The sequence below is a fragment of the Aspergillus fijiensis genome (genome assembly GCF_003184825.1).
Source record: "Aspergillus fijiensis CBS 313.89 unplaced genomic scaffold BO72scaffold_16, whole genome shotgun sequence".
NCBI lineage: Eukaryota > Fungi > Ascomycota > Eurotiomycetes > Eurotiales > Aspergillaceae > Aspergillus > Aspergillus fijiensis.
Window position 1 is genome coordinate 187,675 of NW_024468992.1, and position 27,305 is coordinate 214,979.

At 52.1% G+C, this 27,305-nt stretch overlaps 11 protein-coding genes across 11 annotated transcripts; 8 read left to right on the forward strand and 3 right to left on the reverse strand.

The window, feature by feature from the left end:
* The first annotated feature begins 789 nt into the window (after window positions 1-789).
* BO72DRAFT_401359 (DUF2841 domain-containing protein) lies at window positions 790-3,086 on the forward strand. Its single transcript, XM_040942179.1, has 6 exons — window positions 790-1,074; window positions 1,132-1,190; window positions 1,257-1,440; window positions 1,506-1,994; window positions 2,055-2,240; window positions 2,307-3,086. The coding sequence occupies exons 2-6, from the start codon at window positions 1,167-1,169 to the stop codon at window positions 2,825-2,827; spliced, it is 1,404 nt and encodes a 467-aa protein (XP_040802630.1). The 5' UTR covers window positions 790-1,074; window positions 1,132-1,166; the 3' UTR covers window positions 2,828-3,086.
* Window positions 3,087-3,774: 688 nt separating this feature from the next.
* Window positions 3,775-5,509, forward strand: BO72DRAFT_374750 (glycerophosphocholine acyltransferase; the record flags this gene model as incomplete). The annotated part of the gene is made up of 2 exons (XM_040941146.1): window positions 3,775-4,694; window positions 4,753-5,509. 2 exons carry the CDS (start codon window positions 3,775-3,777, stop codon window positions 5,507-5,509), a joined length of 1,677 nt encoding a protein of 558 aa, XP_040802631.1.
* Window positions 5,510-6,027: 518 nt separating this feature from the next.
* BO72DRAFT_526616 (MRS7 family protein) lies at window positions 6,028-8,099 on the forward strand. Its single transcript, XM_040950052.1, has 3 exons — window positions 6,028-6,239; window positions 6,342-6,859; window positions 6,940-8,099. Exons 1-3 carry the CDS (start codon window positions 6,173-6,175, stop codon window positions 7,993-7,995), a joined length of 1,641 nt encoding a protein of 546 aa, XP_040802632.1. The 5' UTR covers window positions 6,028-6,172; the 3' UTR covers window positions 7,996-8,099.
* Window positions 8,100-8,831: 732 nt separating this feature from the next.
* On the forward strand, window positions 8,832-10,675 carry BO72DRAFT_401369 (NUDIX hydrolase; the record flags this gene model as incomplete). The annotated part of the gene is made up of 5 exons (XM_040942180.1): window positions 8,832-8,858; window positions 9,252-9,408; window positions 9,486-9,512; window positions 9,581-9,949; window positions 10,039-10,675. The coding sequence occupies 5 exons, from the start codon at window positions 8,832-8,834 to the stop codon at window positions 10,365-10,367; spliced, it is 909 nt and encodes a 302-aa protein (XP_040802633.1). The 3' UTR covers window positions 10,368-10,675.
* Window positions 10,676-11,901: 1,226 nt separating this feature from the next.
* On the forward strand, window positions 11,902-13,018 carry BO72DRAFT_494949 (uncharacterized protein; the record flags this gene model as incomplete). The annotated part of the gene is made up of 2 exons (XM_040948509.1): window positions 11,902-11,956; window positions 12,609-13,018. The coding sequence occupies 2 exons, from the start codon at window positions 11,902-11,904 to the stop codon at window positions 13,016-13,018; spliced, it is 465 nt and encodes a 154-aa protein (XP_040802634.1).
* A 2,793-nt stretch (window positions 13,019-15,811) lies between these two features.
* On the forward strand, window positions 15,812-17,465 carry BO72DRAFT_66696 (uncharacterized protein). Its single transcript, XM_040950597.1, has one exon. It carries the CDS (start codon window positions 15,974-15,976, stop codon window positions 17,342-17,344), a length of 1,371 nt encoding a protein of 456 aa, XP_040802635.1. The 5' UTR covers window positions 15,812-15,973; the 3' UTR covers window positions 17,345-17,465.
* A 2,889-nt stretch (window positions 17,466-20,354) lies between these two features.
* BO72DRAFT_341242 (uncharacterized protein) lies at window positions 20,355-20,642 on the forward strand (the record flags this gene model as incomplete). Its single annotated transcript, XM_040940613.1, has 1 exon — window positions 20,355-20,642. A coding segment is annotated over one exon (288 nt), but the record flags the coding sequence as incomplete, so codon positions are not given.
* A 741-nt stretch (window positions 20,643-21,383) lies between these two features.
* On the reverse strand, window positions 21,384-21,764 carry BO72DRAFT_374919 (uncharacterized protein; the record flags this gene model as incomplete). Its single annotated transcript, XM_040941154.1, has 2 exons — window positions 21,384-21,656; window positions 21,717-21,764. The coding sequence occupies 2 exons, from the start codon at window positions 21,762-21,764 to the stop codon at window positions 21,384-21,386; spliced, it is 321 nt and encodes a 106-aa protein (XP_040802637.1).
* A 227-nt stretch (window positions 21,765-21,991) lies between these two features.
* Window positions 21,992-23,447, forward strand: BO72DRAFT_401378 (fumarylacetoacetate hydrolase family protein). The gene is made up of 3 exons (XM_040942181.1): window positions 21,992-22,330; window positions 22,402-22,613; window positions 22,683-23,447. Exons 1-3 carry the CDS (start codon window positions 22,272-22,274, stop codon window positions 23,108-23,110), a joined length of 699 nt encoding a protein of 232 aa, XP_040802638.1. The 5' UTR covers window positions 21,992-22,271; the 3' UTR covers window positions 23,111-23,447.
* Window positions 23,448-23,495: 48 nt separating this feature from the next.
* BO72DRAFT_485089 (uncharacterized protein) lies at window positions 23,496-24,436 on the reverse strand (the record flags this gene model as incomplete). The annotated part of the gene is made up of 1 exon (XM_040947877.1): window positions 23,496-24,436. The coding sequence occupies exon 1, from the start codon at window positions 24,171-24,173 to the stop codon at window positions 23,496-23,498; it is 678 nt and encodes a 225-aa protein (XP_040802639.1). The 5' UTR covers window positions 24,174-24,436.
* Window positions 24,437-25,227: 791 nt separating this feature from the next.
* tif1 (putative eukaryotic translation initiation factor 4) lies at window positions 25,228-27,141 on the reverse strand. The gene is made up of 6 exons (XM_040950598.1): window positions 27,138-27,141; window positions 26,915-27,033; window positions 26,643-26,717; window positions 26,085-26,443; window positions 25,390-26,032; window positions 25,228-25,340 (listed from the first exon to the last, which is right to left on the reverse strand). The coding sequence occupies exons 2-6, from the start codon at window positions 26,952-26,954 to the stop codon at window positions 25,330-25,332; spliced, it is 1,128 nt and encodes a 375-aa protein (XP_040802640.1). The 5' UTR covers window positions 26,955-27,033; window positions 27,138-27,141; the 3' UTR covers window positions 25,228-25,329.
* Window positions 27,142-27,305: the final 164 nt, after the last annotated feature.

The window sequence follows — 27,305 nt, forward strand, 5'->3', positions numbered from 1 at the left end:
GAATTAGCTGCTGATTCTTGCAGGAAGTTTGGTTTTGCACATCAGTTGCGTACGCCATTGGTGTCGCAGATAATCAGTAAAATAGCCAAATCAGATGATAATTGGACGAGACGCTTGTCTCTCTCTAATTGTGAACATTGGAGCCAAGCGTACTCGCCGATCGCAGGTTGAGATGAAGTACCAGTAGATGTACTCGTAACATACGCCTCGGGTGAAAACCGTGACTAGTTAGAGATAATGGCTCCGTATCTCGTCATCCTGTTCTGGACCTTCAGGGCCGTTTGCCTGTGCGATTGTACTCATATCGGAGGTCCTTGCGGTTTTGCGGCCAGGCATGCTCGCCTTCTTCCCAAAGCTGCGAATCCACCGCCAGAATGCCCCCGAGGGAGACCTCGCTGTGCCATGCGCCGTTGGCGCGACCTCGCAAAATATTGATAGTATGCTTCTGCATGATGCAGTCGGACGAATACATCCATTTGACATCACCAGATTGAGTCTTAGTTTGGGCGCCGGGGGGAGCTGAGGCAGCCATATGCAATCTTGGATGACACAAAACCGGAAATTTGGAGGCAAATAAAGAAGGTAAATCCATCAGGCACCATACTCGTACCGGGGTTAGGCTATAGTATGCGGTGCATGATAAAGTCTTGTGTGCAATAGTGCCTGGCCTCTGCCTGGGGGTTGTTTGTTATCCTTGCATTAGTTTTGCACGTCAGAACCGCCACCGGGCTGGGTTAAACCCCACTGACAGGGTCAAGTGTAATCCAATGTCGACACAGGTACTTTTGTTCGGGCCTCGTATTGCTCTCGATCGTCGACCCCGATGGGAAGTTTCAGTCGGCGCCTTCTCTGTGATACATGGTGGCAGCGCACCTATATAACCTGTTGCTCAAGACCTGGAGAATTGAGCTTAAGATACATCTCAATCTACTACCCTCGGAGCTTCTGTTCACGAAGAAATACCTGTATCTGCTGGCGCAATATCACAGTTTTCAAGTTATCCGAGTGGGCCGCTTTCATTTATACACAAAGACAACCGGCATCATTGGACGCAGTGATCCTTGTATCTTGAAGGTATGACAAGTCCAAACTGTGAAGTGGTTGCAACAAATCGGCTGATGGAAGCTAAAGGGTCGGACCGTGAGCATCTGCTGTCGTCCCACGATATGACTGCTCAGTCGAGCCACACGGTAAGAATTCCCCCCAAACCGCCGGAGAAACGATATGTCATCTGACTTATGACATGATGTGCATAGGACATGCAACGACTGGCTTCTGCCTTGCGCTGTTCCCATTATGCAGTGATGTATATTGACCCTAGTGGACAACTCCGCTCAGAAGGGTCCCCTTCCATTGCAGGGGGAGAGAGAGAGATATTCACAGAGGAGGTGCAGGGGCGATTCCTGAGGTCTGTGGCCTCAGCATGGCAGCTGAATACGAGTAAGTCAGACGTCCGTCTGTCGAAGAAGGAACGCATGAGTAATGAAGAGGTGTGTTCCGAGCAGACAATTCTTTAAGTCACATGTCCGGAGATGAAGCGGCGGCGACTTACTCTACCTCTTCCTCTTCCTCTTCCTGGCCCCATCATCCAACCACAACAAGACCGGCCGGACTCATACCCTGTGACTTGGTGTCGTTGCGTTTCAAGCGTCCCCGAAGAAGTTTAAGACAGACTGATTCAGCTTCAGCTCTAGGTTCGACGTCGGAAAATGAGCAGAGCTCAGAAACAAGAGCAACAATCCTTCGACTGGGGGACACTGAAGCCCTTCGGCACTACTACGAAAGGGCTTTTGACAAATTCCAACAGCTGAACTGCAGGGTGATTGCCAAAGCATTCATCAAACTAGTAGAGCCCCGCAAGCAGGTCAATCATCCGTATAATGGCCGACGAACGTCGGCTTCTGCTTCACAGAGGATGGACCCTGAGCTAACCAAGCCCAACTGGTGGCCGGCTGGGGTGACACACAAAGAGCCCGACCACCTGTTCAAGCCTGGTGAGATCAGACTTTATTGCTAATATAGTTGATGCGATGCTAACACCCTTCGGCGCTTAGAGCGGATCAAGTTGCTTGTGCATATCCTGTGTAATCTGAAAGACAGTAAGGGAGTGACAGCCGAAAAACTCCAGGAGGCAGGCCAGGATGTGAAACGTCAGATTCAGCCCACGAGGCGGCAAGATGTCTTGGACGAGATCTTCTATGTTCGGAAAATGGAAGAATTATACTTGGACGGAAAGATCAGTACGTTACAGCCGAGATTGCGCTTGACACGCTCGATTCGAACCAGGGGCTAACAATATCCTACAGGTGGTGACACAACTGTGCGTGTCTTTCATGCTCACCTTGCTGATCAATGTCATGTCCCTGAGCTGCAGGAGTCGACAAACGACTCTTGCTCTGCTGTTGAAACTATCCGCAAGTCTATCAATTCCCACGCGACACGATTCACTCCAGATACAGAGAAGATAGCAGAGGCTGCGGAGCGGAGCCTAGACAGTGATCATCCCCAAAGATTGTTCCAGTCAAGTGACAGAAGCCCATCGTTATCGGAGAAGGGCTCGGCAAGCCCAAGTGCTTGCTTCTCTCTCTCTCCGGCGTCATCCTCTACAGTCAGCCGTGCAGTTTCTCTGGACAACAGTTTGTCAAAGGAACCAGCTGACATCGGTGGCATCTCAAAGTCAAATAGAGATCCCGGTGCGTTTCGAGACATGCAATCTACTGTGTCTCAAAGCTTGCCAGAATATTTCGCGCAGCAAGTGGCACATCCGCCCAGTGGGCAGAGTGCCACTTCGAGCTACTGGGCCACCCTTCCATACAATGGTTACTGATCACTGTCATTGGAACGGGCGAGGCTTTCCTTGTGAGTGCTGCATGTATCACAAGCTGGCTCTCATGAGAAAGTCTGTGCCTTCCGGCTACCTTGCTGCTTTCTTCCTGATACTCTTTTGTTTGCTGTATCTCTGCGGGGACCATCATTGAGTTAGGTGAGTTTTTATCTGCAAGGTTGTATATACATACATGTCAGGGTTTCAAGAACTATGTAATGATACGACCAGAACAACAGCTCTGAGTCCTTCAAACCATAACATAGTCATGCCCGCGTATCGTAGAGCTTAGTCCGATAGATTGACCCTCGCCTGATTTACATCTGAGACACTGTTCAATCGACTAGGTGTTGATTGACTAGATAGCCTGAGGCAGGAAGGAATCCGAGGGTTGAGAAGCCATGTGGGGACAGGCACTTTGGCTATTGGTTTGGAGCGGGCCGTTGGACTCCACTGCATCCGATCATCATCCCATGAATTCCATCGATGCGGTGAACAGCCTGAGGCTGCAACCCAAACAGGCTCGCCCGGGCCAACCAGCTACGTCAACGCGTGCACACCCAGATTCTCATCCTTCTCACTTGCTGTTAACTCCCCCATTTTCTTTCTCTTCTTCCTCCTCAAGACCCTTGGATCAACATCTGCCGCTACGGTCATGCGCCTTCAGTACTGAAGCACACTGGCTGGACTCCTCATCCAAATTCTCCTCCGCATTCACTTATTGGATCGTTAGCAACCTTGGTACGACCTTACCTTATCAGTTTCCCCGATCCTAGGTGCACATCATCTGCCGCCTCCTATCAGTATGTCAATTGCTCGTGCATTTGTCCACCATGCCCCAATTCAATAAAAACCCTTTACCCCCAAACTTTCTCTCCAGTCTTCAGTTTTCTACCATCACTTGCATCTTTGCGAGTTGCTCGGAAGATTTGGAATCGCAGCCAGTCAAGATGGGAATGCTAACTATAGGTCGTTTTCTCAGCCGGCCTTATCCACACAACCGTGACGGCCCTACGATTTTCTCCTTCGAACAGAGACTCATGATGGAGGAAGGCAGTGGATCCTCCGAATTCAGAAAGACAGAGTCGCTAGTCAGCGGCGACTCTCCTGCCCTTCAGGCCGCGATGGCTGAAGAGCTGTCCGACGCGGACGAAGCTCCAGGAACCCCCGATACCTTCTACTCACCGCCAGCTTCACCTGGTCGACTTTCGCGCAACCCCTCCTTCTCCTATCATGATGACTGGGAGACGTTTCCGGCCCTGGACCAGCTGAGCGTCTTCGATCTGCTGGACAATTTCTCTCTATCCCAGAGGCTGGAGAAGCTGCAGCAAGCTTTGAATGCACAGAAGGCAAAGGTGCAGAAACAACGCGAGAAACTCAAGTCGTCCTCTTTGAATGCTAAAGAACGTGTCGTGGGAGAATGGAAAAGAAGGGTTCCGACGGCCGATGAGCGGCTTGACAAGTATCGTCGGCGAATGAAGACTGGCGTGGAGAGACTGGGCAAGCAATGGAACGCAACCGCAACTGTGACCCTGCGCGAAAAGATCTCCTTCATAGCCGGTGTCCTCAACATATTCATCAGTGGCTATCTTCTCGGAGGATGGCCGGAGTGGTTCTACATCTGGTTCAGCGTACAGTTGGCGTATTTCATGCCCATTCGATACTATGGGTACCATAAGCGAGGCTACCACTACTTCCTCGCCGATTTGTGCTACTTTGTCAATCTGCTCTGCATGCTGAGCATCTGGGTCTTTCCCGGCTCGAAGCGACTGTTCATCAGCACCTTCTGTCTGACGTTTGGCAACAATGCGGTGGCTATTGCCATGTGGCGGAACTCTATGGTATTCCACAGTATGGACAAGGTAGTCAGGTAAGCGCGCTCTTAGAATTCCCTGTCCATCAGAACATCTGCTTAGCTGAACTCATAGTCTGTTCATCCATATAATGCCACCGGTGACTCTGCATTGTCTGGTCCATTTGACATCTGCCGCCACTTTGAAAGCAAGGTTCCCGGCCATTTATGCTATTAAGTTTAGCGAACCCGGGTCTCCCGACCATTTCACACTCCTCGAAATGATGGGGTGGGCAACTGTGCCATACATGATCTGGCAGGCTGCCTATCACTGCTTTATCACAGTCCGACGCGCGGAGAAGATTGCTGCCGGGCGCCCGACCAGCTTCACCTGGCTCCGCAAGTCCTACGCAAAGACCTGGTTGGGCAAATTCGTCTTGAGCCTCCCTGAATCCCTGCAAGCCCCGGCTTTCATGCTGATTCAATATTTCTACGCAATTCTAACGATGATCCCGTGCCCTCTTTGGTTTTGGTCTCGCTGGGCCAGTGGAGCTTTCCTCACCGCCCTCTTCATTCTTAGTGTGCACAACGGTGCCACATATTACATTGACATCTTTGGCAAGCGCTTCCAGAAAGAGCTGGAGGAACTCAAGAAAGATGTGGCGCGGTGGCATTCGTCTCCCGAGGGAGCCATCAGCCCAATGCTGCTACCGTCTGACCAGGGCGCATCTTCTGCCGACAAGGCCCACGCTGAGTCGACTATCGCCGGAAGCGCTGAGCCCAACAAGGCTAGCATTGATGCAATCCCTCTTCTGGATGCCCCTGCGGCTTCTACTGGTGTTGAGAGCGCTGCAGTTCCCAGCAACGACTCCACTGTGCGAGAAAGATCGTGATTCTTCTATCTATGCGAAGGGTTTACTATTGACTCTCTATGGTCTTAGTGGTTTCACTTGCACATTCTCTGGGCCCGCGATTGCATTTTGAATGGCTCCAATACGATACCCAACTCGATAGTCGTTCCTTCCCTTTCTGCACTTGGAGCAATGCTGGATTAGCCTGATTTTAGTCGACTGTGTAGTTCTGCGTTTTGATGTAGCCATTAGATAGAGCAGAAGTTGTGCTTATTATGACTGAATGAATTTTTCTTTTGAAACCAATGACATATTTTATTTTCCCTCTAAATCTGCATGAGTGCCCGGGCTCTGACTCACCAATGGAGGATACGTTCTCCGAAATACTCGCAGGAAGGCGGACTCGCTCGGGATTTAGGAAGAAGCGGACGGGACTGCGAGGCGGAGCTCCCGATTCGGCGGCGACAAAATCCATTTTATCCCCGAAGACCGGAGAGGTCACGTGAAGTAGCCACCTTCTGCTCCAGACCTTCGCCGACGACACCACGACGACAAACTTCCCTCCCCGAATTCCAAACTATTATCGCCTCCAATTATACCTGTGTGTTTCGCTGGGATTACAGACTACTTTCCGATCTCGCATTGCTGTGCATATCTGTTGCCCTCGCTCGTTGCCTCGAGCTTTTTTCAATTTAGATCTTCGCCATGTCCGTCACACTGAGGTCAGCTAGCCTTATGCGCGGCAGTGGTGCGCTGCGCTCAAACCTGGTCGGTATGTTATCCCGCTTTTATCGCTGGGCGGATCAATTCAGTAGCAAGGTATACTTTGCTAGCGACCAATGTGACGGCTAATTCAGATGTGATGCGTCTCTAGTCCGACCGCGTTTGACCGGAGCGTTGGCTGCCAACACCGCCGCAAACCTCCGCCTCAACGGCAGAGGACTGCCATCCCACATCTCGGCCCTTGCGATTCTCGTCCCCCACCAGCGCGGCTATGCCACCGAGCCATCCTCTTCCACATCCTCTTCCTCTGACCCTCTCCCCCCCCCCGGCTTCAATGCCGAACAAGCCAAGAAGCCGCTCGCTGCGGAGCAGCAGCAGCAGCCCGCCAAACAGGTGGTTCCTGCGTCCGAACAGTCCGTCAAGGCCCCCGCTAAGACATCCGGCACGGAAATCTCGAATGAATTGACGACGGCCAAGAGCACGGATGCCGACAAGAAGACCGATGAGAAGAAGGAGACGAAGAAGTTGACGCTCGGCCAGAAGATCAAGAAGGAAGCCCAGCACTACTGGGACGGTACGAAGCTATTGGCCACCGAGGTCAAGATTAGTTCTCGCCTTGCGCTGAAGATGGCTGCGGGATACGAACTCAGCCGGAGAGAGCATCGCCAGGTGAGTACTGCAGCAGGATTCCGCGGCCAGTGCGGTCAGGGAGACACGCCTTTGCTGATCCAGCCTCTCAATGAAAATAGCTTCGCAGAACGGTGTCCGATCTGGGACGTCTAGTTCCATTCTCCATGTTCGTCATCATCCCCTTCGCCGAACTGCTGCTTCCGGTCGCCCTGAAGCTCTTCCCCAACATGCTGCCCAGCACCTACGAGGGCCAGAAGGGCCGCGAGAAGAAGGCGTTGAAGCTCAGCTCCACCCGGAAGGAGGTGTCGGGCTTCCTGAAGGACACGCTGCGGGAATCGGGTCTCCCCGTGACGGCGGCGACGGTGAAGAACGAGGAGTTCACCGAGTTCTTCAAGAAGATCCGGACCACGGGCGAGTCGCCGACGCCGGAGGACGTGATCAAGGTGTGCAAGATCTTCAAGGACGACCTGACGCTGGACAACCTGTCGCGGCCGCAGCTTGTGGGCATCTGCAAGTACATGAACCTCAACTCGTTCGGCACGGACGCGATGCTCCGGTACACGATCCGCCACCGCATGCGCCAGATCAAGCGCGACGACCGGGCCATCTTCTACGAGGGCGTGGAGTCGCTGTCCGTGCCTGAGCTGCAGATGGCGTGCGCCTCCCGCGGCATCCGCACGCACGGGGTCTCCCCCGCCCGCCTGCGCGAGGACCTCTCCGTCTGGCTGGACCTGCGTCTGAAGCAGGGGGTCCCCTCCACGCTCCTGGTGCTGAGCAACGCCTACGTCTACGCCCAGGGTGGTAAAGAGGCCGAGATGTCCACCCAAATCGAGGCCCTGCAGTCCGTCCTGTCGAGCATCCCCGAGGAGCTCTTCCACGAGATCGAGCTCGAGGTCCACAACGCCGAGGGTGCCGCCACCAACAAGCAGCGCCTGGAGGTCATCAAGGAGCAGCAGGAGCTCATCGAGGAGGAGAACAGCCAGAACAGCGAGAACGAGGAGAAGGGCGTCTCCGCGCCCCAGGATATCGAGGATATCGACGACGACAAGGATGAAGTCAAGTACCGCTCGCGCTCGCAGGCCTCCGAGGCCTCCGAGGCCGTCAAGGAGGGCGACCGCGTCGAGGAGAGCCCTGCCCAGGAAGCCGCTGCCGCTGCCAAGGAGGAGAAGAAATAAAAGGCTGTAACTCGATGCCGAATTGCCTCTGAATCTTTTTTTTTTCTCTGTGTGTGGGCGTTGCTTTCGAAATTTGATGACCCTCTGTGACATATAGACATATTACTCTACTTTTCTTTTCTACTCTTGTGTTAGTTAGTGCTTATATGATAGACTTCATACTGAACCGTCGTGTTTGGGTGCTGTATAGGATATCAGCACTGTAAGATTACGAATAAGAGCAAAAAGCAGCTTCAGACGAGGACTGGGATGGCCCCCTGTATCAATATCAATCCCCTGCCTCAATCCCAAACCCATTGCAGTTACAGTACATTGGCCCCCTCTGACCTAAATAGGCCTGATTCTTATCGTGGACCGTAAGTCGTTCCTCTTCCCTCCTCTCGGACAATCCAATCCCACTTCCCACTTCCGCCAACCCCAACCTCGGCAACCGAGAAACCCCGGACTCGGGCCTTGCCTCTGTCACAGTGCCGCTCCACCTCCACTCCACCTCCACCTTGACCCTTCGCCAACGCCAACGCCAACGCCAACGCCAACCCCAAGTCCCTAGTACAATATCTCCATATCCAGCCCATTCGTTCCGTTCCGTTTCCCATCTTATATCTTCCTTTTTTTACCCCCCCCCCCCCCGGGACCACGAAACAAGAACTCGAATGCAGATTTGATCTAGAACGGCAATGCGCCCCTCCTTCTCCCGCCTCTACCGCTACCTCCACCTCCACCTCCACTTCCACCTCCACCCACGCCTCAATTCCGGTGCCCGACTATCCTATCCCCAGTTCCAACTCCAATCCCATCCTCAATCCTTCGGCACGCGTAGAAGATTCCTAGCCACGATGCCGCGGCTCAACCCCGTCTCGCAGGTACCGTACCGTACCTTCCCCCATTGATTAAATTGAAGAGCTGCTTCCCCTCGATCTCGGAAAATTACCATACCAAACCCCCAGTTTTCCCCCTGAATCCCAATCTCTCAATAAAGCCATCCCATTCACCTCCCCCGGTGCTGCTACACGCGCAGACAGGGCAAGTTAAAAGGGAAAGGGGAAGATGACGTAACGCAAACACAAACCCTACACCCCGTCTCCAACTCGAACTCCAACTTCTTACTGTCAGACTGTCAAGAACACACAAAAGAAAGGGCTCTCTACTTTGCTTTGATAGAACTTCACATGCTCAATATGATTTACAGTACAGCACAGTACAAGCGTGTCTTTTCATGGCTGACCAAGTTTACGTTTCTGTGAAATATTGTCTAGGCCGCCATCGATAGACTCAGACAATATACGCCGCCGCCGACGAACTACGACCTCGCTCCGCTGTCGCGTCGCGCGGCGGTCTTGGTGCTACTGTATGCGGATCGGGAGGGGGCGTTGAGGGTGGTTCTGACGATGAGAGCGAAGACGTTGAGTTCTTGTATTTATTTCCCCTGTTTTGGACTGCGGGGCAGCGCGGGCTGAGTCTGGTGCTGATGATGGGTTTTCGATGAGTAGATGCTGGTCAGGCTGCTTTACCCGGTGGTGAGTACATGTTATGTTCAAGTTGTCCTTTTAAACATTAAGCAATGGTAAAGAGCTGATTCACCAAGGCCGCGCCGATTCTCTGGCCGAATCACCCTTTCAGACGGCCCGCCGCGAGGCCTACGAGGAGATCGGTCTGCCGCAGGAGGACAGCAGTCTTCCGCGGCCCTTTCGCGTGGAGCACCTCTGCGAACTCCCGGCGAACCTCGCCCGGACGGAGCTGGTGGTCCGGCCGTGTGTGGCATTGCTGCATTCCTACGACGAGGCCACGGCCGAGAACGCCGACCCCGAGGTGTCGCTGATCCCCCGGCTGGATGCCAAGGAGGTGGCGGCGGTGTTTACCGCCCCCTTCCAGGATTTCCTGCGCGTCAAGGGCGATACTGACCCTCAATGGTATCAAGGATCTTGGACGGAGTGGCATGAGAGTCGGTGGAGAAGTAAGCTTTTATCTTTCTCTTTCGTCTGCGACTTTCGCTGAAGAAATCGGCCTGTGCTGGGCGCTAACGCATACCACCTACCAAAATAGTGCACCAATTCTTCGTTCCGGTTCGTTCGGAGGACGTAGTCAAGCCGAAGGGTGAGAACGAAGAACAGCAACACCTCCTCACTCAGCTTGAGAAGCAGGAGACGGGATCCGCGGCGGCGCGGTACCGGGTCTGGGGCATGACCGCTCGGATGATGGTGGATGTGGCGCGAGTGGCGTATGCACAGGAACCCGAGTTTGGACACAACAGCCACTTTGGGGACGAGGCGATGATCTCACGCCTGCTGAAGATGGGCCGCTTGAGTGCGGTCCGACAAAAGGGGGATCAGTTAACCAAGGAGGATATGAAGCTGGCTGCTAAGCTCAGTTGAGGGCTGTCATCCTCCCTTGGATATATTATGACGACACATGACCAATTGCATTGGAACAAGATGCAAGTCCGGTCGAATAGACGGCTGATGATATTGCCAGCATAAGCGGCTAAGCATCGATCCCACATAGCAAACATCTCTGATGCCCCGCAAGCTTAGCCCAACAGAGCGACTTCACCTGGACCTCTTGCCCACGGGCTGGGGTGCATGAGTGAGGAGCTGAATACCATCGACGGAGATAATTTGGAATTCTGATCCCGTTCGGAATTATAGCAAGATGGCGTGCTGCAGGACTCAACATTGGGACTGTTGGGGTGACACAGATGAAATAGCACTAGCTGGTATCCATGCTCATAACGTAGGCTACTAAGCGCAGGAGACCATCCAAGAGGCTCCAAAGCCCACAGCAAACCAGATCTCAAGGTATGGTCAGTAATAACTCAAATGTAAGATATCTCTCAGGGTAAGATTGTCTGAAGGCTGTAGGACATTCCTTGGATCACCGTCCGAATCGCAGCAGCCAGACTAGGATAACTCAAGCTTCGTAGATGCCGCGCTAAAGCAGTGTGCGACCCAGAATCCGATTATCAATACTCAATCCCGTCACACAACCTCTAATACCCCAACTCCTCCGTACCGAAGTCGGACGGCGCCACGCGAGATCGGGGCACCTCTCAACTCCCAGCCCAGGTGTGACAGGTTCCCCCAAATGCACGATGCACATCGGTCGCACTTGATTTGTAAGTATACCCGCAACAAGTTTCCTGTTGGAGTCGGTGGGGGTGGAAACCATGGTGGTGGCGCCCTTTGCGCTGCTCCTCGTTGATTGCTTTCCAATGCACGTATCCGTAGGCTGACACTAGTTCCTGCGAACAGCCAGCGAACCTCGCCATGAACCAAATCTCCGGTAAGAAGGAAGGTCGCCTCGGTTAGGTGCCAAAGCTCTGGGGATCCGGTATTTGTCATTCTTGGTTGACTCGGTGTCCCCGTGGGTCTATCTCCGGAATATGTGTATGTCGATCTGAAGGGTGTTTGCGTGGTATTGCAGGAAATATTTGGGGGATTTGTACGACTTGCTCTGCAAATATGAGCGCTCTGACCTCGTGAGATGGATCAATAATCGTGGGCTGTAAGTATCTGGTACTGAAAGGTATCAATAGTAGAAGCTGATGATGATGATTATTGAGGTGAGATCGGGACAGGGCTTCTGTTATAGGGCTTCTGCTAGTGTTCCAGGAGGAATGGATTCCAGAGCATGGGCTCTTGCAAAGCCGGGGTATCATTTCATTATCCAGCTTAAAGCCATGGACGGCTAGAGGTTCGGCGGGGTTCTCGTCATTTGGGGAACCATCGCCTGGGCAAAGGATCATCGGCTGGTGTAAGATCATCAGATACCTAACCTGAAAGACAGGATTGGGTCTGTCAGTGGGAGATAATCATGGTAGAGAGGGCTTTGAGACTCTACCTAGTAGGGAGAGACCATTGCCCATACAGTGCGCCTCGGACACCTTCCGCTGATCTATCGGAAAAGGAGATGGCTGTTGACGACCTTGCGTCTTCTAGCTCACTCTCGGAAGAGTCTCGTGACAGTATGCAGGGCGAGGAATGACGGCACGAGATGGGATGGGTTTTCTTCAGACCTCCTGCATGATGCATCGACGTTGTGCGATGTTTGTTGTCTGGGTCGGAGATGGCAGCTGCATGTTTGGATGGTTGGCTCGCGAGGTACCACCTCGTGTCTTGATATTGTACCCATGCTTGCTTTAGAGAAGTTCTCGCTGAATAGAGGTTTACATCTTATGTGAGAATCCCTCGAGAACACACGATGAATATTCACAATGATGCTCAAACCATCCCCGGATATAAAGTGCAGGCGGTCAATAACTGCGGAGACGGGGAATAGGAAGAAGTGCTTGGATTGTTCTTGCATTCATTCTATCTGATTGCTCGGTCTGATCACCTGATCACTGCCTAGCACCTACTGTTGTATTTGCTTAGTGTATTACAGTAGTGTAGCAGATTTTGAAGTTTCGTCAATCTTCATCAATTGATTAGGCCAAGTCATTGATAGATCACACAAACGAGCTTGGTAATATAGCGAGACCAATTGCTTTCCCTCCCCTATGTTGATAGCTACTGCGTGCAAGGCCGTGAGAGGTTGTTCAGCCGAAACGGCGAGTCAAACTTGTCTTAGATGCTTGGTGAGGCATTTACAACTGGTATCCAGCTAAGGTCGGGCAGCGATTACTATCGATCAGGCGGTCCCCAACATCCCCCGAGACCTTGACCTCGTATTCCCGTCTGCTGATCATCTAGTTGAGTCTCACCGACTCACTCTGGCAGTCCAAGAATTCATCTTGATGCTTGGTACTGGAAAAGCTACAAAGCAGGTAGGTAGTACCGGTTTGAATGTGACCAAGAACACGAATATGAGCAATGATGATGTCAGGCAGGAGGGTCCCATTGCCGATCAAAGCATTGTTGGCAGGTTGACGGTGAAGGAAGAGAATATGCGGTCTGTCCTCCAATCGTCAGGATGGCGGGCCGCCGCCAAACTCGGCAGCAACAGCAATAATGACCCCCATAAGATCGACCTCCGCCGGGCGGCATATCTGAAACAGATCGATGGTGCCAGTGGGCCTGATTCCTAAAAGCATGAGCGGTGACTTGTGCGATTGGTGGCCTTCCCTTGAGTCTCTTTTGTTCTAGAAGGTTCATAATGGAAGCGGTGATGGTCTTGTCGAGCTTAGCTGTGCAGGAGTGGAGCGGGACTGTTCGGTCGTGAGGGACATGGCCTTGCTCCATCCAGCAGCACGATATCAGCAAAACCTGGAATAGGGGTCTCACTGCGTTGTTCACCGTCTCGTAGGAGATGATCGGTGATCTACTCGGGACTCGGGGCCACCATTTCAGCATCACCATCCGAAATATGCCCGACTCGCATTCGTTGCACAGCATGTCCGCTGCGAAGGACATTTGTGGCGCTGTATATTTACAACAGTTGCCTTGGATGTTGCGCCGACGGATCAGGTAATCACAATGGCTGGTCTCATCTCGGGGCCATGGGGCTGATGGCCACTGCTGTCCTAATGATTTCACAATGAAGGAACGAACTGTGGACGCAAGCAAGAACGAGGGGGGAAGAGAGAATAGAAAGAGACGAGAGCACCCAAGAGAGAGGTCAATTGAACGGCACGAGCCGGGTACTATATGACCTGTCAATGTTTGGACCACGACTATCTCTCAGTTCCTTGTAAGTATTGCTCCACTAGCTAGTCGATCTCGGGCATGGCAAAGGTTAGGATTTGGAGATCGACCAGTGTAACGAAGAACAAGAAACAAGAAGTAGAACGACACGAGCATTTCACCATGCTAGATGAAGGTAGTGATGCGATCGAGGGCCATGAAAGACCTTGGTGAATTAAAACAATGAATACTATGGGCTGAAGAGGACGGGTGTCGTTGTGGCGATATTGTGTCACGGGGGTTAACTTAGTTCTGTACTAAGCCACGAACAAAGAAAAGAAAGAAGCGAGGGAGGGAGGAAGCAGGCTCTTCCTCCGAGGTCGGATTAGAACCGGCCGAACATATTATTGCTGAGAGGGAAGAATAACGTGGCAGAGTAATGGAAGGAAAAGGCAACCCACAGGGAGATCCTCCCTACCGCTATGTGATCTGTCCTAATGTATGTCATGCTAAGCGAAGTCTAACTTAGTCTCATTTTGTTGATTTATTTTTTGCCCTAGCTGCAGCAGTCAGGCACCGATTCATGAGTGGCTGTTGACCAGCGGATAATGTAAATTATGTGATGTTATTCGAATTCTTGACAATCGGCATGGCCGAAGAGAAAAAGCGAGAGGGAATGTGGTTGGAAGTGGAAAAGACAGGCGACGAAGAAGGCATACACTGCAGTCAGTAGAACTGATTGATGTTTATCGGGCAACGGAGAAAAGGGCTAGACTTGACGGGGGAAGATCGGACTAACTCAAAGAACTTCATCATCATACGCACTACTGTAGGTCAGCAGTAAAAACAGTAAGCAGTAAGCACACTCTTCCTTCTCAGCCCTTCTTAGGCTTCCTCAGGTCTTCGTATTCAATTTCCATCTCCCGTTAGTCTGTTTATCATCACATTGTTATGATTCATCACCATCACCATCACCATCACCATCACCTTGAGATTCACTTGCACCACCACCCACCCATCGGGCTTTTCGTATGCAAACAGGGAACTCCCCATCTCGATCAAGGTCCATTCCAGCTCCATCCCTTGCATGGATGTGTCACTTCAATGAGGCTGTTCATGACTCCATGCCCATGATGACCATGATGATCCTGCAGCCGACCAGGAACTGCCCGCGACAATTTGAGATACATCGGGGTTTTACTTTCTTGATTGATTTTGAAGGTTAAGTCGACTCCAAGATTAACCCCCAATCAATATCTTAACAAGCCAAGCGGGTCTAGCCATCCCTTTGGGACAGTTTAGCACTCTCTACTCCGGACCGCAGCAAGCCATCTTCAGCTCTCGCCCATAATCCGGGAAACTCCGTCCGTTAACCGGGCAGGACAAAACTAGGGATGACCTGGTTCTGGAGGGATTATGGATGGATAAATGATCAATGACTAAAATAAGAATAGGAAGAATTATTAAAAAAATAGTATACTAAATGGAAATCTAATAAATAATGCGGCCTCGTTTTGCTGCAGCCTTCATCCCCCTTTCGACGCTAGAGCCAGCCTCATGCATATCGCATCGCAACCAGCAGCCAAAGCAGCCAAAATCATCGGTCAATCATCGAGCTGTTCGCTGCTTGTACCCGATCCTCTCTCTGTTGTCTTGCTTCAACCTCCTCTTCCTCCTCGTTTCATTCGCTTTTAACCCCTCCTTTATCATCCTCCCTCCTCATTCCTTGTGTGCCGCGTTTTGCTTTCCTTCTCTTTCCCTCGTTTCCTTCTTCCCTTCTTTCAGTCTAATTCGGGGGGTTGAACAAACTATGATTCTGGCCTTTCCTTTATCACCATCTGCAACCCCTTTGCAGTCCCGCAGAAGAACCACGGCAACTGGTTGAAGGTGAAAGGGACTGGCCATCATTGACTCGATCGACTCTCAGCCTGTCATCCCGGACGCCAACAAAGGTTAAAAAGTGCACTGAGCAGCACGCGACGGGTGATAAAAGAAGCAAAAACTGCCTGACTGACTAAACTATTATTACGACTCGACTTGGTCTGGTCCAATTGCTGGGTCCAACGCATGCTCCATCGGGATTTCAGGCCATACATAGCCTTAGCCTAGGCCAAAGCCTAAGCCTACTACTATCTCTTCTTCACAACTTCACTGGCCACTCCCTTCGATTATTTGACTCTCTTTTCAATTGTGACTTACTATTACCAACCTACTTACTGAACTTGACTGGTTGTTTCATCCCTGGAGGAAGAGAACAAGTCAGAGGTGTCCGTCTCAAGTCCCGTGAAATCGGGGAATCCTTCCAAGTTCTGTTCTCTTTCATTGAGTGACCCCTCTCGCTGGTTTATACACTCTCTCCACTCCACCCTCATTAGCCGCCCATCGGCCCGTCAATCAGTCCCAACCCCACTCCGATCAACATGTTTCCTCCATCCTCGTTGGCGCTGCCACGAGAAGCTCCTCCTGTGAGACCGTCTCGGTCCTTAGAAGGATTGGAACAAGTCATCCCTCCTCGAATCCCTCAGCCGCCATCTGTTCGCCCAGCCTTTCTTTTAGATAAACCGCTCCCCGAGCTGCCCGCCAAACCTCTACCAGAGGCCCCCTCAATCATGGATGCTGGCTCAACCGCCTGGAGCGACGACAGCAGCATGGTTTCCAGTTACTATGGCAGCCGACGCTTTTCCGAAGTGTCTACCACCGAGAGCTACCCCGTATTTGTTCGCTCAGGGTCCGATGATCTGACCGAACTAGTCGATCATCCTCCCGCCTCCGCCCCCATCGATCACTATGGGGACTCTAAACCGCTGGCCATTACCGCCACCTTTTTACACGATGATCATGTCGACCGACCAGCCCCTTGGACTGTCAAGCGAGCCGGTCCCAATCACTATTTCCGCGAGAAGAAATGGGACTTCTTCCCCGAACTCGCCCCTCAATCCGCCCTACCTCCTTGTACCACCAACCATGCCGCTGCTTCTCGGAAGAAGAGCAGCAGTCGACTGAACCTCGCGGTCTTCGACTTCTCCAGGTCTCGCGGTCGCTGGAGCTCGTCTGACAAGGGGGGACGCGCTCTTGCGCATGATGTTCGGGACTCGATTCGATCTTACGTGCAGCGCCGCTTGTCCAAACATTCGGTAGACCGCGACACTGCCCGGCCGAGCTCGCGGCCAGACTCGCGACCCGACACAGTATCTTCGGACTATCCGCGCAATCAGACACCGTCGATTGAGTGGACGCTGTCAAAAGAGCGCACCGAGGTAGTGAGCCCTCTGATGCCACCCAGTCCCATGGACTTTCCCAGCTCAGGCAAGCGGTTGTCCGGAGCGTCCTCACGGTCCTCGCGATCGACTGTCAGCGCTCGAGTGAAGCGCCCGCCACCTCTTACCCTGCGGAAGAAGCAGCTCGCAGCTCCTCTCAGCCCTTATCCAAAACATGGGGCTCCCATATGGGAAAAGCCGGGCCGCGAGAAGCGCGTGAGCTATCGACAAAGCCGCCAGGTGCGGTTTCCGAAGTATGCAAAGAGGAGCCCGCCAACACCGAAAGGATTCATCTCATCGGCCACACCTCCTCTGACACCTCCGGCCCGCTCCCAGATCCAACAGAACACTCGCGAATACATCAAGGCATTCCACAGTGGAACCTCCCACCTGTTGGGTGCTATCGGTGGGGCTCGAAAGAAGATCAGTGGGGCCAAGCTTGAGCGACGACACTCGCAGCTGAAATCACAGATCCGACTCATTGGCCCTGTTAGTCCATACAACACCCAAGGACAAACTGATCCATGGGTGTAGTCCTTAGCAGTCACTCGCTTCCCTACTCTTTCTATATTCATTTACATTACTTGATATATGTGGTCAACACTACACTATATTTCGTGGTTTTGGTGGTCATATTAGCGTGCTTCTTTTCTCTCATTCTTTTTATATTTCACATCTGTTGTTTATACTTGATATCCCGTTGGCACTCTGCAGGTTCAATGTCAGGCGTTGTGGTTTTCGTGCTAAGCGAACTCTAAGAATCTTAGTTTATAGGCATGGTCGCGTCAATTCATGACCCTCTATTTATGACTCCATGGTTACCGAATGAATACATTGTTAGCTTTGATGTTCCTCTTCCACTGCGACCTGAAACACGTGCCAGGGCAAGGCTAGGTACTGTCACCCCTTGCGAAACCTCGCAACGTTGCCCGAGTCACCGACAGGATGTGTAATTGCCGTGCATGAATCGCATCTCCTGCATGCTACGGCCCACACCCGTACCGCCCACTCATTCCTGAAGAAGGCGGCTTTGTATGCACCGTCCTGTCCCCTTGTACCACCTTCGGGAAATTAAAACCACGCTAGCACCCTGAAATTCAGGATACCGGCATTTTGGAAAAAGATTGAGGAGTCATGGGTGCTGCTACTGTGAGTCATGATTTAAAAAATTTCGAGGGTCAGGGGAATGTAACAGACTGAGGGATGTGGAACATTCTTGCTTGTCACATCTAGGCCCATGTTGTTGAGGAGAAAATGGGGTGCATTTGCGGGGTGGTTGTGGAGTTGCGGAATGTGTTCTGTACTGTACTGTACCTTGCAGGTGTCAATGTGCGGTAGGGTGCTGGTGACTGTTTGTGTTAGTGTTACTGATCTGATTCTTTGCTGCGATGATAGTGCTGTACTTGTGAGCTTGTGTGTGTATCTGCGTTGTCTATGTACATGCTTGGGAGGTGAATAGTACTGGTGGTGCTGTCGATATTCACTTCAAGCCCGTAGGATAGACGAGGTGGGATTTCTTATTGTGTGGATTGTTGGGTGAGATGACTGCATAGGCAAGTACTCACTTCTCATCTGGCAGAGAATTGACGTAGATTCTAGAGAGTTTGTATATCTCTCATGCCAGTTATGAGTCTCGGTTTGGTCTGATTTCTTAGGCTTCTCCATACAAACTCAAACCCGAGCTGAGAGATGAATAAACATCTTGACAACAAAGTCTTAAGTCAGATCGTCTGTCGCTGTTCACAGATACTGAGAACTGTTGGAGATGAGAGATACCTCACCTAAGTCAGACCTTGTCAGCCCCGCAGCCTTAGCATAAATGACTTCCATCCCCCGTATCTCGCCTCATCTTCCCTCTTCCTTCTTACAACCTTCCACTTCACCCATATCAACATCCTTTCACTTCAGCTATACAACACAATCCAAACAGCCCTGTCACTGAGGTTACCGATCTCCAGAGACGTCTAATGAATTCCTTCTCCACGAGTACAAACCACTATCTCCTTCCCATCTTCTGGATCCCCACAAAACTCTTACCTCGAGAGTTGCTGTTCAACACCACGACCAGAAATCCAATTGACACAAGTAACACCGGACCTCATCTCCTCGCAACGACCCGGTGATCACAAAAGTAAGATTAACCCCGATCCCCAGAAGTTCCTTCTACCGTCACCTCATAGACTGATGCCTGATTCAAATAGCCTATACCTTGACTCAGTGACCATCTCCTTCCTCAAATCACTGCCATACATCCATCGTGCAGTACCTTATGAAGCATTCGATGCAATGAGTTCATTCCTCTTTCAAGCAGGCAGCAGCACGCTGCGAGTTTTCAGTCTATTGATACAAATTCTATTTCTCTGCTGACCAGACGCTTTTGGCATCGGTCTCGACAGCGGCCTGCAAAACCAATCCATTTTTCCGACGCGCAGGCCGCTGTCAGACCGACAGCAGTAAATCTTTTAGCAGAGGCTTTTGATGTCGGTCTCGACAGCGGCCTACAGGGCTGAAGTACCTACCAGGAAAGAAGAAAAGAGGTGGGCAGTGACGCCCCGTCAAATCCAGTTGCAGATGCAGGATTGACTTCAACAACCGGAGTCTCGCAAACAAATCCAATGGTTTTTTTTGTCGACCAAGCTGCTCACTATATGCTCCTATGTACAGAAGTCTGCGATCTCCCCCATTTGGAATACTTGCAGCTTTTTAGCTGAGGAAACCTTTGCTCAAGGGACTTCAAGTACGGAGTACTTCAGTTTAGATGGTCGAAAGGGACAAAGAGCTTGGGACTAAGACTGCGAAAGAGCGTCAAAATGTTGAACAGTGGAAGTCCAAGTGCACTCACTGTGTTTACAAAACCGACGATGATCGGTCGACCTTAGCCCTCTCCGCTAGGGACGGTACTTGCTTGATTTGGTGTGCTCGATTCTGAAGTCGAATTTACTACGCCTACTTTGTTCCACTTTTCTCGGGAGTATCAAGGAGGCTTAGGGTTGAGACTATGGTACTTGTTTGATTCATTTGTACTGAGAAGATGGTTTATACTGTGATCTCGAGAACCGGAACTCCTTCAATAGTCGGAAATGCTCGGACAACCTCAGAGGTCATTGCCTTCACCTGTCAAAATGGATCTGTCCTGTACGTACTTGCTTTCAATACTCAACGCTCTAGCTATCCCCAACAGGGTTCCATTCTGCCTGTTCATTGCGAGACTGACCGCCGAAGTTCCCCAAACGGCCTACCAGGCGGTGAAGCTATTAAGTATGAATGATGGAGTATCTCGGCGCTCAGCCAAAAGAGACGTCTCGACACTATATCTTTCCGTAGTCAAGACACTGATCTAGCCGATCGCTCGCTCCAAAGGATCCTGAATCCTGTCAACTTAGAGGAAATACTAGGCAAACTAAGCTTCTGCTGACAGACCGCTAACCTAACTCACTTCCTTTCTAGCCCCCCTCAGGTATTTCGTTTCGGGATATTTGGACTAATGCTCAGCCAGATACGGGCTCTACTCAAGCGTGCTTAGCCTTGTGCCAGGCCATGCACGTTGCTCAACCTGCCTCTCGAGCTCGTCCTGAGAATATTCTTCTACCTCCCGCTTGCCTCGCAGACTTGCTTTGCGCTAACCTGCAAGCCTCTCTACAACTGTTTCACGTACGTGCTGAAGGATGAGGCGCTCTGCTTTCCGCGACTGCTGAATAATCTCAATCCCTTGATCTCCCTGAACCAGAAACATGTGGTCTGGAACCAGTTCCTCCTTCTGCTTGAGAATCGTTGCTGGAGATATTGCGCAGCCTGCCTCAAACTACACCCTCGCAAAGAATTCCCGCGGCGGCTTCGGGATCAGACGCCATCCATCGAGCGAAGGTGTGCGTCATTCGCCGGGATTCTCGATCTTTGCGCCTGCACTAGCCTCACGCCTCGCGGGATGTTACGTCCAGTAAGATCACTTCAGGAGGCAGCATGCGAACAAGATCGGCGATACCCCATACTCGGGGATGAGTCCGATGGGCGATACCAGGTTGCGCACGACGATCGAGGCAACCGTATCCTGACGCACACGTGCTCTACACCCCCACAAGCCCAAATCGAGTGCAGCCTGGAGATGAAAATTTCGTCCGAGGGCGCAGACAGTCTCGTGGTCAGGACATACTACCACTATAGATTTCGCAAGGTACCGCCATTTGCGATCTGGTGCAAGCGGATTCCTACCTGCCCTCACAGGGACCTTGACTCCGAGAGATACTGGACGCGGGACTGGTGTAGAACCTGTTTCTATTGTGCCGCATGCAGTAAATGGAATACGGGTGACTTGCGGTCTCTGACTGGTACAATGATGGTCACTCGGGTGTTGAGCACGGATATCTCTCGCCCAAAAACCCGCCGCCAATTTCGCTTGCCTCGTGAGCGATCCTATGACTTGCACGCGTGGAAACTCTGTGATGGGCCAGGTCAATGCCATCGTTATTTTCACTGAAAGTGTCCGAATTAGATGGGACATAGAACACAAAGCTTTGCAAGCGCCTCGCAGTACAGCCCCACATTAGACCTTGGTATTTGTGCTATGTACTTTCTTTCATTCTGGTAGCGTTGCGCGGGGCCTCAGCTCCAGTAAGACACGTTGAACGTCTTGCCTCAAGTTGGCCAGCCCTTCATCCACGGTCCCCAAAGCATGCCGAGCCTTGAAGTCATGATGTAGCTCGACTAGTTCCTTTGCTTGGCGTAGCTGGTCCTTTTCCTGCTGCAGAGCAGGTGTTTCTTCTCTGTTGCTGGGCTGTGATTGCTTCTCGTCAGGGTGAGAATCCAATCTCTCTTGAATGGTAACGAGTGCCAGAGCGTCGTTGTAATCCTGCAAGGCATTAGTTCTTGTCTGGTCGACAGGCGGCTGGATGAAAGGCACAAAACATACACAGACGCGCAAAGAGGTGAGATCGGAGAGGATTTCCGCTACTTGCATGGTGATGAGGGTAAGTTATCAACAACTGCGCTTATTTGTGACCCGGGGTTGTGTCGCGACAATGTCAACAAGGTGGAAGGCGGCTGGGAGAGCAGCTGCTCACCTGCAGCCCGCGTGACGTAAGAAAGTCCATTTCAATCCAGGCCATTCATTGCGGTGGCATGGCAGTTGCAGTTACGGTTATGCTTGATCGCGCATATCACAACTCACTTTTCTATACAACCGTTGTATAATTTCAGATCTCTCATTTTCATATCTCAATCTGAAGAATCAATAATCGAAATGACACACCAGTATTCCCTAGGACTGGGGGCCACCCCCGGCTCCAACCTCCGAACCTCGGAGAATCCGAGCTCTCCGCAATGAAAAAGCGCGGAGAGCCATTCCGCCTCCCCGGCCGATTATATTCTTATCCGCTTGCCATCGCATCCTCCAACATTCTGCAATTCTTACTCACTTGACTCCTCTTCTCGCTGTAATTCTGCAATTTGACACACAGCAATCACAATGGCGTCTGCGATTAAGGCTCAGTGCAGAAAAGTCATCTGCATTGGCAGAAACTATGCGTAAGATCCCTTTGTCAATGGTGCCGTTTAATCACCGCGCTCACCAGGCTAACGGACATTTCCATCTCCAGCGATCACATTACCGAGCTCAATAACACCAAGCCCAAGCAGCCCTTCTTCTTCCTCAAGCCCTCTTCCTCCATTCTCCTCCCCGGCCAGGGTCCCGTCCTGCGCCCGCAGGGTACCAAGCTGCACTATGAAGTCGAACTCGCCCTCGTGATGGGCAAGACGGTGCGGGACCTTGACCCAGAGGACAGCAAGGGCGCATTGGATGCGATCCACAGTGAGTCTACACCCCCACAATCCACAACTCGAAAAGCACCTGGCTAAGCGTTGCCTGTGTGATGCCTAGGCTACCTTCTCGGCATCGACATGACCGCCCGCAACGTCCAAGAAGAGGCCAAGAAGAAGGGACTCCCCTGGACGATCGCCAAGGGCTTCGACACTTTCCTGCCCATTTCCCAGGAGATCACCAAGGCCCGTCTGCCCGATCCGCACAACGCCTTCCTGCGCCTGAGCGTGGGCGCCGAGGAGCGCCAGGCCGACTCGACCGGCCTGATGCTCTACCGCATCCCGCGCCTCCTGGCCGAGATCTCGCGCGTCATGACCCTCGAGAAGGGCGACCTGGTCTTGACCGGAACGCCCAAGGGCGTGGGCGAGGTCAAGTCCGGGGATGTAATGACGGCGTCCATCGAGGTGGACGGCAAGGAGCTCGAGGAGGGGCGGATCCAGGTTGAGGTGCAGGACCGCGAGGGCCGCTACCGGTACGCCGAGACCTAGACCGAATGAGACTGGTATAGTGGGTTTTGGAGAACATTCAGTATATATACACTTACACATACAAATACACACCCCCTCGAATGAGATCTTATCTTAAATGATCACATCATCCCTAAGCTCAATGACCCACCATCATCGCCCTCGCAATAAGAACATCCTCCTCATCAGCCGGAACAATCGGTATGAACCGCCTCGCCCTCTTCCTCTTGCGCACCATTCCCCGATTCTCCAACACCTCAACCCAGTCCCTGACACTTTGACTATTGATCTTGCATCCTGAACCACCACCAAAAGCCCCATCTGCATCATTCTGCACAGCAGCAGCAGCAGCAGCAGCAACCTTACAAACCCCCCCCCCTCATCCGTGAAGCCATCCCAGCAACCATCACCACAGAGCCATCACCACAGAGCCATCACCACGACCACCACGACCACCACCACAATCCAAACTCCCACTCTCCCACGAAGTACTCTCACTCCCCCCCTCAACCGTCGAAGACAACCCACCCCCTCTCCCCATCCCCAACCGCAACCCCCCGCTCACACCAACCCTATCCATATACCCCAAATCACCACCACCAGCACCACCAGCAGCAGCCCCAGCAGACGTCGAATCCGGCACCAGCACTCCCTCCTCCCCATAAACATCATCCTTCCGCCCTTCCTCCCCACCCAGACCCCCCTCTCTTCTCGTCATCAACCCTGCAACCCTACCCTGCACCCCCTCCACCAACCCCGCCAGCACCGCAACCTCCCCCCTCACCGAATCCTCCACCCCCTGCACCCGCCTTTCCATCTCCTCCCACTCCCTCTCCTTCAGAGCACAGACTTTCTGGACCTGCAACTCCTCCCGCACATCCTTCAGCTGGTGCTGCAAGGCAGCGATAGTGGCCTCCGCGGCGGTGAGGCGGGCGGCGAGCTCGATGTTCTCGCGGCGGAGTTCGTAGGCCCAGAGGAGGGTTGTTGGTGTTGTTGTTGGTGCTGCTGTAGTCACTGCAGCAGTAGCAGGATCAGTTGTTGGGGCTGGTGGGGGGCCCGGGGTTGTGGTTGTGGTTGATGGCATTGGGATTGCGTGTTTTGGGTGGGGGGGTTTGTGGATGTGCTTTGGGGTCCAGAGAGTGTGGATTTTTAGGTTTGGAGTGTGGAAAAGGAAAGGGTGTGGTTGGGGAGTATGGTATAGTAGGTTTCTGTAGAGAGGGAGGTGGGAGCTGAGGGTGTTTGACGGAATGGAATGGACTGTGTACTTTGTGGGTTGGTGGTGGTGAGGATTAAGGGTGGTGGATTGGGTTGTCGTGGATGGTGTGGAGGTTGAGTTGGATTCGTTCGAATGGGTAGGGAGGTGTAGATTTATGCTGTCCGAGGCTTGAATGAGGTATATAGAGTTGGTGTATGGAAGAAAGAAAGAGTGCCGGAGGTAGAATCTAAGATGGAATACTCAAGGGTGGAGGCATGGAGGAAGAGTGCCAGAGGTAGAACCTAAGGTGGAATACAAGAATGTGAGGCATAATTTACTAGAAGACTGGATATTGACTAGCTGACTAGCTGACTGAGATATAGATACCTCTTGACAGCACATACAAGATAAATAGCCAGAAACGAATCATCCCAAACTCGCCACACTGCACGGGCAGCCATAGCGAAACAAGCGGTACCTTTCTCGTCTATTGTAATGAACACAGGGATACAGACCCAGTCGGGGCCAGGGGTTCATACACATCATCTCCATCTCCCCGCATCCTTGCGGCAAAAGAGAAAAAAAGCCGTCGAACGAGAATAATCACATTTTAGGTGCCCGACCTTCGGATCAAGTATGAACGTAACATCCTCGACCAGCCGGAGCGAGCAAGGCACAAAATTCAAATGGGAAAAAGCGTGAGAAAAGGCGTTTCCGGAAGCGAGGAACCATGAATTACAGCAATAAAACCGCACGAACGTTGTCGCATCTCCATAACAAAAAGAAAAAGGAAAACCATAAACAGTAAGTATTCGACAAGAACACGCAGGACATGATGGCATGGCCACTGCAGGCCCCTGCCGCCCACTGCTAAAAAGAGAAAATGCTGGAGACACAGAAAGCCACTTTTTGAAGGATTCTCCTTTACCAAGATAAGCATGACGACAGAACGTCTTTCCCACCGCAGCTCACCCTTGGAGCGTTATTGGCAACTGCATTCGTCATCCGCATCGAGGGGCATGAGGTGATTCGGGAATTAAGGTGTTTAGATGAGGTCTGCCAGCCTATTAGAATCACCCAGACGGTAGGACGGAAGGAAACTTACCAGCAACGTTCATGGGCATCTCCTCGATCTGGGTGCTGTAGAACTGCTCGATCTCGCGCATCATACGGACATCGTCAGCGGTGACGAAGTTGATGGCAACACCCTTACGACCGAAACGACCACCACGACCGATACGGTGGATGTAGTTCTCACGGTTGGCGGGGAGATCGTAGTTGATGACCAGGGAAACCTGCTGGACATCGATACCACGGGCCAGAAGGTCAGTGGCGATCAGGACACGGGAAGATCCGGAACGGAACTCCTTCATGATAACATCACGCTGGCCCTGCTCCATGTCACCGTGCATGGCGGAGACAGTGAAGTCACGGGCAGTGAGCTTGTCGGTGAGCCAGTCGACCTTGCGGCGGGTGTTGCAGAAGATGACGGCCTGGGTGATGGTGACAGTCTCGTACAAGTCGGAGAGGGTGTCGAGCTTCCACTCCTCCTTCTCAACGGCAATGTAGAACTGCTTGATACCTTCGAGGGTAAGTTCCTGCTTCTTGACCAGGATACGGACGGGGTCACGCATGAACTTGGTGGTGACCTCAAGGACATCCTGGGGCATGGTGGCAGAGAGCAGGGTGACCTGGGTGGACTGGGGAAGGAGCTGGAAGATGTCGTAGATCTGCTCGGTGAAACCACGCTAATGATGCCGTTAGCATCACCAGTCAATCATCGCGACCAAGTGGACTTACAGAAAGCATCTCATCGGCCTCGTCGAGGATGAACAGCTTCATCTGGTCGGTCTTGAGGACGTGGCGCTGGATCATATCGTGGATACGACCGGGGGTACCGACAACGACCTGGGGGCCGTTGCGGAGAGCGGTCATGTCGTCACGGACGTTGGTACCACCAATACAGGCGTGGCACTCAATGTTCATGAAGTCACCGATGGCAATGACGACCTTCTGGATCTGCTGAGCCAACTCACGGGTGGGAGCGACAATCAGGGCCTGGCAGGCCTTGAGGTTGTGGTCGATCTTCTGGAGAGCGGAGATGGAGAAAGTGGCAGTCTTTCCAGTACCGGACTGGGCCTGAGCAATGACATCGTTACCTGGAAAGACTATTAGTATCCAAATATGCGATAGGCGATGATTGGAAAGCCGTTTCAAGCATACCCTTGATGATGGGGATGATGGCACGCTGCTGGATAGCAGAGGGACGCTCGAAACCGTAAGCGTAGATACCTGATTGTCGTCAGTCTGGTGCCCGCACTGACCCCACCGGAGCGGATCAGAATTTGTATCACATACCGCGAAGGAGCTCGGGCTTGAGGTCCATGGAGTCGAAGGAGTCGGTGATCTCATCGTAGTTAGACTCGATCTGTCCTGTTGTCGTCGAAGTCTCTCGTTAGTTTATCTGTTACAGCGTCTTCGCATGGCCGTGCCCGTAGTTGCAAGAAATTTTCCATCGTTCTAGCCAAAGCCTCTAGCGGGGTGACCGAAACAACCCTGCCTCCCAGGCATACATCTCTCTTAAAGATAACAAGAACATTCGCAGCTGAAAGTAGTCGAAAAGAACGTACCCTCGGGGATCTCCTCCAAACCCTTGTCGTTAGAAGCCATGATTGCGGTGTTGTTGTAAGGAAGTGATCACAAGCGATGTGCTGTGATCGAAAAAGACGGTGGGGTTTGGGAAATAAAACTGAAAAAAAAGATGCCTGTTAGCGAGGAATGCAGAGGTAGACGATGAGGGGTAGGCGCAAAGATAAGAAAAAGTAGCAGTGAGATGGAGAGATGGAGACCTACCGAGATCACAACTTTTGAAGTTGGAAAAAAATATCACAAGACTACTAGAGTCGTAGGGGTTGGGAAGAAGAAGGAAGAGAAGAAAGATCAAGGTGGAAGGCCAACGCCTGGTGTGGGAAAATGGGGCAGGGAAAACCGGCGGCGGAACGAGCGAACTTTTTTTTTCAC